The sequence below is a fragment of the Netta rufina genome (assembly GCF_964035555.1).
Source record: "Netta rufina genome assembly, chromosome: 17".
Taxonomy (NCBI): domain Eukaryota; kingdom Metazoa; phylum Chordata; class Aves; order Anseriformes; family Anatidae; genus Netta; species Netta rufina.
Window position 1 is genome coordinate 5,595,815 of NC_140141.1, and position 12,765 is coordinate 5,608,579.

Below are 12,765 nucleotides of genomic sequence, written 5' to 3' on the forward strand. Positions count from 1 at the left end.
AGGGGATGACTAGCTTCCCTTCCCTTCTTTGCTAATAGCCCATCCCTCTTGGTTATATTTTCCCTTCTGACTTTCGATTAATTTTCTATCCTTTTTGTTCCGTTTCCTAAGACAACGTGTAATGTTATTACACAAAGTACTGTTGTGCACTACAAGTTAGAAGATGGCATTTCAGCCTTCTTTAGAAATCAAGGTCTTCTCTTAGATTATTTCATGGATACCACTATAGGTGTTTTGTACTATCACCAATGGAACAACGGTGGCAATTTTTATTCTTTCACTAAATGTGACCACTGTGATGCCTAAAGTATTTCACACACATAAATAGGCACTACAAATAAATATTTACCACCTGAATAAACCAGAAGAGATTAGTGTGGACAATGCCAGATTACAGACTGGCACGAACACAAAGTCTAGCGGAAATTAGTGCTTTCCCATGATTGTCACTCCTTTGATTTTGCAGGATTTACTGCAATGGGTGAGAAATTCTCAAGCCATTTAAAATGCCTCAATACCAAGGCATATAAATCATTTCCCCAAGTCATGGGTGAATCTGATGCTGACCAACTGTTGTACAAAGTGTTCATCTAAGTCGCAATCCTCCCAAAACTATCCAGTTGTGCCAGCGTGTAACGTGAGGGGCACTCTGGGTGAGAGCAAAGATCAGCTGTAGTCAGTGCCCTACCTCTGCAGTGCCCAGCAGCAGATGCTTTGGAAAAGATAAAAGTAGCCCTGGGGCTGTGTATCCTCCCAGCTTCCGGCAATCTGGAGCTCAGCGACTTCCTGAGCCAAGAGCTTTATCTTGATGGTTTTCTCTTCCATGAATTTTTCTTGCTGCTTTTTGAACCCATCTCAACTTTTGGCATTAAGAGCATCCTGTGACAATGAGTTCTACAGTTTAATTACGCAGTTTGTGAAAATGTATTTTTGTCACTTTTGAAACCTGTTATGAGACTTCTTATGAAACTGCAGCACGCAGGACCCCCGAGCAGCAGAACTGGAACTATTTGGTGCAAGTAATCAAGAAATGCTGCATGGGAGAAATCTACATATAATGCATGACCACAGAACACGTTCTGCACATTTGTTATTTCTCACACTGGTATTAGCAGAGGTGCAAATACAAGAAATTCTTGTATTAAACAACATTGTTCCTCCCAAATTGCTAGTTAGTCTAGAAATGCTAATGCAGTCAATGGCAGTCTGACTGTGACTCAATCACTCGTTCCCATAATTATTATTTCTGAATGAATTTTGTTTTATTCTTCCCTTGGAATCTCAAATGGCTTTTGTAAATGTTCCTGCTATATCTAGGTTTATATTATCAAAAGCACAGAGTCCTTCCTTGAATTCAAATCTCAACTTTGTGTGGAGTCACGTCTTAGCAAGTTAAAAATTCCTCATACCTTCAGGAAAAAAAAAAAAAAAAAAAAAAAACACATATTTTGTTCTGCTTTTTAACATAGAAAATGGTATGATACTGATTATAATAAAGCAAATGCCAACATATAGCTGAAGATTGGATTGCGCTTTAATAGATAAAACAGCCCCATGTTCCTTGTTATGATTTCTGTTAAATCAAAACAAATTAGAAGATATGCTGCTTAGATGTAATAAAATGGTTTCTTTTCAGTTATAAGATCCCTTTTAGCTTTATTTCCTTTCGATTGTGTCTGCTCCTCACAAAGCTGAATACTTGGGATTTAAGCCTAAAATTACGTGTATTGCTGCACTGGCTGTGCCGTTGTTATGTGTTTTGTTATAAGGGCAATTCATGCAGATAGTGACTGACTACCATAGGACATCAACCATACTGAATTCTCTCAGTCTCCCCTGGAGATAAAATTACTCAAGTCCTGATTTAACTACTTATTCTTAAGCATATTTATAAATCCTTCTCATTTCCATGAGATTTAAGGTTGTGTTTAAGACTCAGAACGTCTGTGTATACTTTGCTAAATTAGAGTCCATGGTTCCAGAACCACTAGGAACAAATACATAACAGTTGCATACTGTGAGTGACATCCTCTTTCAAGGCATTAGCAGGAAAAAAAGAAGAAAAAAAAAAAAAAAGGTACTTTGAAAATAGCTATACTGGATGTCAGATACTCTAACTTAGATATTTCTTGGGCTAATTTAAAGTCTTTGGGCATGGTTTCACAGACTTGTGACAGGGAATTTCCAATTTTCTGTTAGTGTTTGGTAAATACATGATTTGATCAAAATCCTATTTTAAGTGGTGATTTATCTATTGAATAACTAATGGGGTACACTATTCTCACATCTCAACCTTTTCTGTTTTCACCTGTGATTTTGCAGACATGCTGCACTGGGAATTGGAAGTCTCAGGTCTCCTGAAAGCTGTTGTCACTTCTGAGCCCCTTTAAAGTGTGCAGCGCAGAGCTGGAGCACTGGCTGTATACAAATATTAAGCCAGTATCTGGGGATGTACCAGGAATTATTCATGGAAGCTAATTTGCAAGTTATTTAATAATCTAGATAAATGTGCAGCAAATAAATATTTTCCCTCACTACAAAAGAGAGAAATACATTTTTAGTATTGTGCTACAGGAAATTAAGATTGTGCATGAATTATACTAGTCTCAGAGGAATAGAATTGTTACCGTTGTGTTTATAAGCACACACAAGCCTACGTCTTCAAGATGCTAATTATGGCAACAAAGAAACAATATTTTACTTAAAAATGTTCTCTGGAATAAGAGACATTTCACATCCTTTCACCAGTAACAGCCATCCTTTAAAGTGCTTCCCAAACATCTGAAGAACTGGCGGAATTTATTTGCTGATGGCTTCATTTCCTTATCTATTTTTTCTGTATCACAGAGATGTTTCCTGCTCATACTGGTAAGAATGAAACCCTAGTGCAAAATGAAAGTTATTCCTGAGGTAACATTTCTAAGTAAAAATGAACATTTTCTCCTTTGCTCTTCCAATTTTTTTATATTACTGGAAGCCAACTTCACATTTAAGGGAATCGGGACTGACGAAACAGATACAGGCTATTCTTAACGGCAAGGTTTGTCTCACACGTATCTCGTTGAGAACAGGGACAGCGCCGCTCAGAGTTAATCACTCTTATAATAAGAGTCCCAAACCTCTGACATGTTCTCCGGAACTCGAATTTCCTGGGACACTGGAGAAATGTATCATGTTTCCCATCACTAGCCTTGAAGATTTTTCAGTTAACTCCATGGTCATGTTTTTACTAATTACTTTCAACATCTGCAATGTATATTTAAAACAATGGCATTTGTCCTTGCTGACGCTGTTCTTTACAAAATGACATCTGATGTGATTTCCCAACAATTACATGGGAAAGAGATCTACCAGAGTCCTGGTACACCACAATCCGTGGAAGGAGGCTAACTTTGGAAGAGGACAAAATTAAACTACAGTTCTCCCGATAGGAAACACAACATAGAATAGACTCTTGGGCATGAAACAATGTATATTTCCTATAGCTTTTTCCCCCTGCGTGTCCAAGCTTTAATACATTCCCAAGAGCTGTCCATAGCATACATGAGAAGTATTTGAACCGGCACGACCTAGGCATACATGCAGGCTATTTAGATATTGATCTACAGAAGGGACAGGTACTGATCTATGAAAGATCTTTGGGAAAGGGGCCTTCACCATTCATTGTATTAACTGCCCTGAAACATCTTTAACGTGCAGTTACAGCTGTCCAATTGCACCACAGTGTCCTCTGGAAAGTCCAGTTCAGAAAATAAGTTGCCGAACAGCTAGGTGCACCCCAAGTCTCCAGGGCAGCACAGCTGGTGCTGACAGGGTGTCTGGGAAATGCTTCAATCAGGGATCTGCTTTAGTTAGACGCAGAGATACGGAGATAGCTCAGACCAAGGGGAAGTTTCAAACACTGATCTAGAGGTTTGTATGTAGAGGAATTAGAGTAGGGAGGTGTGGAACTCAGTCCTAATGATGGTTTTGCACAATTAATTTCCACATTTTGTCAGGAAAGGGCTCATAATATTGTCTCAATGTGACGTGATGTGCAGCCCAGCCAGAATCCCCTTCTCCTGGCTCCCTGGCAGTGCCAGTGGGCAGTACACAAGAAAAAGTCCAGGCAGGGAGTGCCTGTAAAGTGCACAGACTGATACAGGGTCAGGACAGCTGTTTAAAAAGGGAAGTGCAGCAGCAAATACATGAAAGCTCGAAGCAGATCTGTAACCCCTTTCACCTTTTTTTCCAACTGTATCTGTTTCTTCCCTTTCTTCCACGCAAGTTTTGTCCCATCATCACTGAGGAGGAAGAATAGCTTGGGCATTCATTTCTCAATCCTGAAGGGTAGCAGCAACACTTGTGCTAACAAAAGGTATTGGGCAACCACTTCGACTTGTTCCCAAAATAAACGATCTTGAGATAAATCTTATGGTAGAATTACGTACTTTCATTTTGTAATAACCTGCTCATTTGACAAGGATTCATCCTTACGTGTCACTCTCCTGATGTGTCACACTGGTCTGAAGACGTGTTGGCACTGCTGATGTACAGGAGCTTCATGGAGGCTCACTTTTCTGTGAAATGTAGTATGTGAACTCAAGCTCCAACTGAATCTCTTCTTTTGGGAAAAACAGTTGCATTTGAAAGGATAATTCGGTAAGGAATGATCTTGATGGAGAAAACTGAAGCTTTCTAAGTAAAGAACAGCTAGACTAACGCTTCTGTATTTGTAAATTTCTTTGCCTTTATTTCAGCATCCATTAGGAGACAAAACATGGCACAAAATTTATCTGTAATAGGATTCCTGATTCTTCACTTTTGCTTCTGTCTGATCCAAAAGCTATTGGTAAGCTCCCTTGAGATCACTGGGCTTTGAATTTATCTTTTGACTCATGATCTGTCTTATTCACACAAACAATACCATGTTTGTGCATAAGCTTGATACCAAATGGCACTTTCCTATCTTCCAGATGCTTAACATTTTCGGGGTGAGAAGGAGCAGAAGCACTTACGTATGAGACACTCTACAAGTTATAAACCAAGCATGCTCAGCAGACTATCTTTCAGGTCCCAAAAGGCAAATCTATCTAAACATTGCTGGTGGGATGCTTTGGGGTTTAGCAAAGCCCTGGTCAGACTGGAGGGCTGGGCACAGCAGTTCTGTGCCATGGTGCAGGGCTCGTATACCAGGACAAGCAATGCTGCTAAGAGCCTGGACCCCCCCCCCTTAGCAGCCCTTCCAGTGAATGTGCCTGGTATTTGTCCTGATTATGTCAGGAAAAGCGTGAAAACACAATCACTTCTAATCCCAAAGCCCCTCTAGCTATAGTATGGTTTCTGTGCAATTGTTCTCAGCTTGAATACCACTTCCGCCCATTTTCACAAGTCTCCAAGTCCTCTATATATCCTCCCCCAGGATGATTTAATAAATGCATAGCTGGAGCAGTAATAGACATAACGACATAAATGGTCATTTGTTAATGACTTACTTTGTTTCAAGAACATCACGCCTTTCAATTGAAAGGAATACAGACTTTAACAGCAAGGATTTCAGTTATAAGTGGTGAGTGATTTAATTAATATCTCACACAAAGCACCATGCTGATTCGCATTCACTTTTAAGAAGTTCAAACCTCTTAATTTTTGGAAGTTGAAATTATTTCCCAGTGTTGTGAACACCATCAGAAGCCACAATGTGCTTGCGAAGGCTGGCGGGGTCCTCAGCCCCCCCAGCAGCTGTGTCAGTCGAGTTACCTGTAAGTAACCAGGCCTGAGAGCTATGGCAGTCCATGCGCTCACGCTCACCGTCAGGATCAGGGAACAGAGTAATTAAAGATGGATGTTATTGCCAGTGGCCAGGATAACAGACAGTATTTGGGTAAGGAGAAGTAACAAACACAAGAAGCTGAAACACCAAGAATGGCAATTCCTCTTTAAGCATAAAGGTTGGTTTCCTCTGTGATTATTAAGCATGCATTTCCCCAGGGTAATAATTGTCCTGGATTAAGTGATTTGAAGGAATCAGTTGCTCGGTAACAGGTAGCAAGGGAAGGTGGGGTGAGGGCTGCCGAGGTAAAACAAGCCACGTGCTGGTTTCCCTTCCCAGCGTGAAGCCCTGGGCAGCCGCACAGGCCCCACGAATGCCTCCCGCCTGGCGCAAGAGCACACACAGGCCGTTTATCGGAGGAAACTCAGTTCCGTGCTCTTGGGCAAGTGGCAAGGGTGGGGCTTTCCTGTGCTTACGGGCTAAGATAACTGGCATTTCTTCACCCCGTTTTTAATTGTTCTTCTGTGGTGTTTTCTATATAATCATTATTATCATCATAAATACAGATGTTATTCAGTTTCAGCCTGCGTTCTGGGTTTCTTCCTGTTCACCTCTGAGATATCTCTGTCTCCGTGGCTGGTTCTGGTACACATTCTCCTCTCCCTGACACCAGGGACTTTTCTGACTTATGTAAGCAGCCGCAGTTTGACAGATGCACAGCCCCAGTCACACATTCCTCCTGGACTTGCACATTGGAATGTACAGTTTTAAATAATTGAAGTAAACTGTATGTATTTCATATACAACTGGAAGAGGAGATAACTCCTCTTAACTCCTTATACCAGGCAGCCTCTGTTCGGAAGATATTTTCCATGCTAGAAATGTTTACAGCTCCTCAGGCAGAGATAATCAATGAGAGGCTGCAGTTGTCACATGTTATCATGTCCACACTATGATGGTCCACAAGCTGCTGATGTTCTTTGGTTTGATTTTTTTGGGGTGTCTTTGGGATAAATTCTGTCTTCTTGTTGGAATAACAAGAAGCAAAGGGCCACGTCCCATGTGCTGTGACCTCATTGGCACCTTCCTGTTACCAGCACTTGGGTCCTCTGCAGGAGTCACCAGTGCTGCTGTCAGGACGCAAGCAGGGCATTGCTCAGTGTTAACTCATAGTCATGTCCTTGGCTGTTAATGCATGTCGATGCATCCCTTTAACCTTTGTTCTATCATGTCTTGTGCTTCTGCTTCACACATGGGCTTTTCCATTCATACCTTACTCATACCAGTCTTATTATTTCCATCACAGAGCTCTGCATGCTGTAATACATGCTGTAAATCACTGCCCAGCAGAGAAAAATGCTTACATAGGGGCAGGAATGCATTATTTTCCTCTCTGCAATCTGCTCTGTACCAGAAGGATACTTTGGACTAAATAAAACCAAATCTTTCCAAACCAGTTCAAAAGTAATTGTGAACATAACTCTCATTTTTGTCTAAAACATTTTAACTTAATTAAGACAAACCCAAACAATCCCAGTTTAAATCAAAACAAGCCTTTCTCAGGGCACCCAGCAGAAAGCCACCCGAGTGCAGCTCCTTGCCAGTGCAGTGAGGCAGCTGGTGGGATCTGTCTCTACTGCCTCTGTAACAGCAGCATTTACAGCACGACCACTTGCTGCATCTGCGAGCCTGCAGGTTTGCACTGCTTGGCAGCCGGGCTATTGGCCTGAACCAAGGGTTTGAACCAAGGCTGGTTTGCAGGAACAATCCAGGATGCCAGCGGGCCATGAAGAGGCTGTATCAATCACAACCTGTGTGGCCTGATGACGAAACCACTTGCAAAACCACTCTTTTTGACATGGGCACTTAGCTTGTTGAGACACTGTGAAGATTTGAAATGTACTTGAACAATTAAAACAGCAAAGTGAAGCTCAAAATCCTTCTGGCAACATATCTTAATGGGGTGCCTTGCTCTGTGCTCTACTATCAAACCAAGCAGAGTTTCCTGGCTGGCACAACCTTCTTGCTGAAAGCATTAAAGCACTGCTTGGTACCGACAGATGACGTGCAGAGCCCATTGTATAAAATTCTGTCACTCCTGGGTGGTTCCTAAGGCCTTTGGTGGTGCTTGCTTGCACTTTTGCCTGTCACAGTCCCCAGGAGATGTGCCGACACGTGCTGGTTGGTCAATCTGCTGAAACATTATTAATTAGGCTCTGATAATTGGATCGTCCATACTGCTGTACGCCTGCATTGGCAGGTCCTCTCCGCGGGTTTAGCTGTGGGCTTTACTAGCAAATAGGCAATAGAAGAATAAACGCACTCAAAGGAGGAAACCTGAGGGGGCAAAATCCGTGCGATTTCTCCATCCCCACACTTTCCCAGGAGCGCAAAAACTTGCTCGCGAGCTCCTCGGGGCTCGGGCGGGCAGCAGGGTGCCGGGAGCCGAGGGAGCCTTCCCCAGCTCAGGCGGGAGCCCCCCGGCAGCCGGCAGCAGCGGGGGAGCAGCGGGGGAGCTCCGCGCCCCCGGCCCCGGCCCCGCTCGGCTCCCCCCGGGGCGGGCGGTGCTGCGGCGGCCGGGGCTGCTTCGAGCCCCCCCGCGGAAAAAGGGCCGGGCCGGGGGAGGGCCGGAGGGCGGTGGGAGGGCGCCCCGCGGCTCCTCAAATAGCGCTGCCCGGGGCCGGCGGCGCTCAGAGCCGGCTCGGCAGCTGCCTGGGGGCGAGAGGTGCGCGGCAGCCAGCGCCGTCCCTTCTGCGGAGGCTGGGGCAGAGCAGCGGCGGCAGCATGACTTCGGCGGCGCTGGAGATTTTGGGGCTGGGGCTGGGCATCCTGGGCTGGGTGGGGGTGATCCTGGCCTGCGGGCTGCCCATGTGGCAGGTGTCAGCCTTCATCGACGTGAACATCGTGGTGGCGCAGACCATCTGGGAAGGGCTGTGGATGAACTGCGTGGTGCAGAGCACGGGGCAGATGCAGTGCAAGGTGTACGACTCCATCCTGGCGCTGAAGCCCGAGGTGCAGGCGGGCCGGGCGCTCACGGTCATCGTGGCGCTGCTGGGGCTGGTGGCGCTCATGGTGACCGTGGTGGGCGCCCAGTGCACCAACTGCATCCGGCCCGGCAAGATGAAATCCCGCATCGTGATCGCCGGCGGGGCCATCTACATCCTCTGCGGGATCCTGGTCCTCGTCCCGCTCTGCTGGTTCGCCAACATCGTCATCAGCGACTTCTACGACCCCTCTGTGCCGCCGTCCCAGAAGCGGGAGATGGGGGCCGCGCTCTACATCGGCTGGGCGGCCACGGCCCTGCTGCTCTTCGGGGGCTGCCTCATCTGCTGCTGCTCCTGCTCGCAGCGCGACGAGACCTCCTTCCCCGTCAAGTACTCGGCACCGCGGCGGCCCACCTCCAACGGCGAGTACGACAAGAAGAACTACGTCTGAGCAGGGCTGCTCGGCTCCCCCGGCCCTGCAGGGCCGCAGATGGACGGCTCTGAGCCGGCGCTGCCAGGCTCTGTTGCCCGGGGGCACAGGCAGGGACCAGTCCCGGGCTGCTCGCCCGCTGCGCCGGGAGCATCTGCGGCCAGCTCGGCCGCCGGGCGCTGCAGCGCTCCCCTGCCTAGAGGCTGTCTTAACGGGGCACCCCGGCAAGCGGCGGCCCTAGGCAGGGCAGCACCCCTCTGCCTGCCAGCCCAGCCTCCCGTCGGGCCATTGGAGCACCACTCTGGGCCCTGCTACCACCTGCCTGCCATGCCGGCACTGGCACCCACCTCCCCGGGGTGGCAGCGGGCACCAAGGAGCCCGGGAGAGCCGTGGCCAAGTCCTCCAGGGCCGAGCCTGGCTGCTGTCGCTGCCTCCATCTGCCTGACGGCCCCCGCTGCAGCTCTGGCCCCGGCCGGTGTTACCATGGGAGGCTTTGGGAGCACTTCGGCGCCTGCTCCTGCTGCTGGTGCCTCTCAGGGCACTGCCTGGCTGCTGGGACAGGCCATCGGCTGCGCACTGGCATGGAGGAGAAGCTTCCCTGCTTCATTTTCTCTCCTGAAAACCTGCGTCTGACTGAGTTCTGCCGTGGCTTTAACTGGTTAAGGTTTTTTTCTTTTGTTCTTCTTCAGTTTGGGCAACTAAACTAGAGTTCCTGTCTAAAGCATGACATTAGCCTTGGTCCTTAATCCCGCAGCAAGTAACTGTTTGGAGAAAGGCATGTGATTGATTTTCTTCAGTTGTGTTTGTCCCTCAAAGGAGTGCATTGCTCTGTGTGCCTTTGAGACTTTTGAAAGTGATTTCAGACAGTTGCTGTTGTTTAGCAGAGTACAGAGATTATCCTAGGTTCTCCATCCCTTCTCCTTTGTCAGCTTCTGTTCTGTTTTTACTTGAATATGAACTCATTGCAGGTTGCCAGAATTACTGCAGGACTAGGTTCGGAGTCCTAGGAGACCTTTGCATGTCGTGGCTCCAGCAGGGCGACCCTCTGCGTCGTCTTAACTGCACTACAGGAGACTGGAAACATAAATATTGCCCCTGATATTGATGGTTAGGTTATGGGAGGCTTCCGTGGCCTTGCTGATGAGCACTACTTGCCGCCCGTTTTGAATCACGTGTGTTCAGTTGGACATGCACTTGCTTGACTCCCCACTGTAACTTTGTTAATGTATGCTTTCCTTCATTTACCTAATCAGACAGAAATTAAGTGCTAGAAAACTTTCTCCAATTATTTTGACTGAGCCTTTATGCATGGTAATTGGGAGATGTGAAGTTATGGCTCTCACAGCCCTCGTAGCTCCTCCATAGCGTCCTGGTACCTGCAGACTGGAAGGAAGATGCTCTGGGCACCATAACTCTTCTGAGCTCAGCACCTGTTAAACTTCACCACAGCCTGGAATATTAACACACCTTTCCTTTTTACACTGTAGAGACAAATGTTTCTTAAAGAGGGGGCTAAGGGGTGGTGTGATGCTCTCTCGCACAAATTGTGAAGAGGGGAAAAAAAAATCTTGTACCTTTAAATCGACACAGATTTCTGCTGCAGACTGGCAGCATCTGTACCGTCAGAAGGAGCTTTCTGCCAACAGCTAGGGAGGAAACGTGCTGTGAGTACTCAGAGCACAACGCTACAACCTCATGGGGCCCTCACAAACACACAGCAATACAGCACCACCTAAACCGGGTATTAACTCCTACAAGTTTCTGATGATGCCGAGACTTACAGACTAACCATTACCGGGGGGGGGGGGGGTGACAGATTCATATTGACTGCATTTTGGCTTTGCTTAGCAAAATTAACACCCCAACAGCATCAATACATACACAGACCTGGAGGAGAGACCGAAGCGTTGCCCCTGCATATATAGATGTTGAATACTGAGCACAAATTTCACCCCTTGAAAGGTTACCTTCATTTCAAGCGCATACACTGCAGGGTCCGAACCTGTCAGACAGTACAAAAGCAGAGCAATATGTCTAGAACTAGTTCTGTTCTATAAAGAGGTGCAGTTCTTATACTGTCTACATTTAAATGAAAGCTATAATGTTGTTGTTGTGATGTGATATATAGTTTTGGTACAAGAATGAAATATTCTCTATTTCATCATTGCAACTTCTTTTTTTAAAGCAGTATAACCTTGTAAACTGTAAATGTATTTAAATGCATATGTTTTGCAGGAAAATACCAAAGTTGGCTTGTTATATGGTTTGGTGCCTTTATTTCTTTCATGGTTATTTTATTTGTATTTTAAATGGTAACGTCCACCTGTTTTTGTCACCCAGCCAATTCCTACTGACATGTTACACCATCACTCAGACCTCTGGTGTCTAACAAAAAGAGTCAATTGATATTAGCTCAACTCCTGCAGACTTCACTTTGTGTTTTTTACAGATCTCATCAATTACATGGGAATTTGTCTCAAATTAAAGAATTAAAAAAGTCCCAACCTTGCAGACATGCCAGCATGTATCATTACTCTAGAGCCTACAGAAGTGCTGCAGGATTTGGGGTCTACCAGAAGGTGAAATCTTTCTGAGGATTTGGTTGCTAACATTTAGAATCCCATCAGAACGGCTATCCTGGGGGGGGGAGGGAGGAAAACTCACACCTTTGAAGGGATTTTTTTTTTTTTTTAACAAGCCAAAATTCCTGATAGACAGCTTCATGTCATGGCAGGGCTGGGTCCATTTATAACTGAAATCCAACAATTGCATATGAAAACCTCTTGGAAGAAGCCAGTGCTAACTGTGTATGTACCAGTAAACACAGCATCACCCAACCAAAACCACAGCTCCTTGCTGATGGAAGGAAGTTTCGCTGAGGCCAGGGGGGCAGCACCCAACAATACTAGCAGGAAGGGGGCCCCATTTAAAAAAAAATAAATACATGATTAATCTCGTCCTTCAATGTACTTGTTGCTGTGCTTTAAAAGAAAACCAAACAAACAACCCAATTGAATGCTGTTACTGACGTCACTGGCTTCAGGGTGTAAATTGTTTTTTTGCTCTGTTTTGTTTTCCAAGACCAAAACATAGTCCTGGAGCTTAAAAATCAGAAGTGCTCAGGATCAGGCCTGAACCTCATCCCAGTGAAAACAAAAATCTACAGCACTTGTTTACTATTTTTATTTTGTATTTATGATTTCGCATAAAAATAAAAACCACCTAAATCCATCTCTGGTTGGTCACTTTTTTTTTTTTTTTTTTTTTTTTTTTGTGAAAGGCACGGGATTGTTTGGGCTCAAGAAGATGGGGTGTGATGTTGGTGGCCACAGGGCAACCTTTACCTGGGTCACTTTGGGGGAGAGAGCTCCTGGAGAGGGTCACCTCTGGGGAAGTGGGAACCTCCCTTGTGAAGGAGTCAGCAGCCCAGCACTCCACTGGAGACTCAGACAAAAGAGCAAGTGGCAGCGGTTGGTCTTGTGATGTGAGCCCGTTAGGAAGTGGACTATGAGTCCCAGCTATTTTGGGAACAGCTCTAAGCGTGAAGCCCTTTAAGCTTTCAATTTCTACAAGTTTAAAATAAAAGGAAAACAAAAAAA

The 12,765-nt window shown here is 45.8% G+C and overlaps 1 protein-coding gene across 1 annotated transcript; it reads left to right on the top strand.

Moving 5' to 3' along the window:
• The first annotated feature begins 8,457 nt into the window (after window positions 1-8,457).
• On the top strand, window positions 8,458-12,397 carry CLDN5 (claudin 5). Its single transcript, XM_084297386.1, has one exon. It carries the CDS (start codon window positions 8,537-8,539, stop codon window positions 9,185-9,187), a length of 651 nt encoding a protein of 216 aa, XP_084153512.1. The 5' UTR covers window positions 8,458-8,536; the 3' UTR covers window positions 9,188-12,397.
• Window positions 12,398-12,765: the final 368 nt, after the last annotated feature.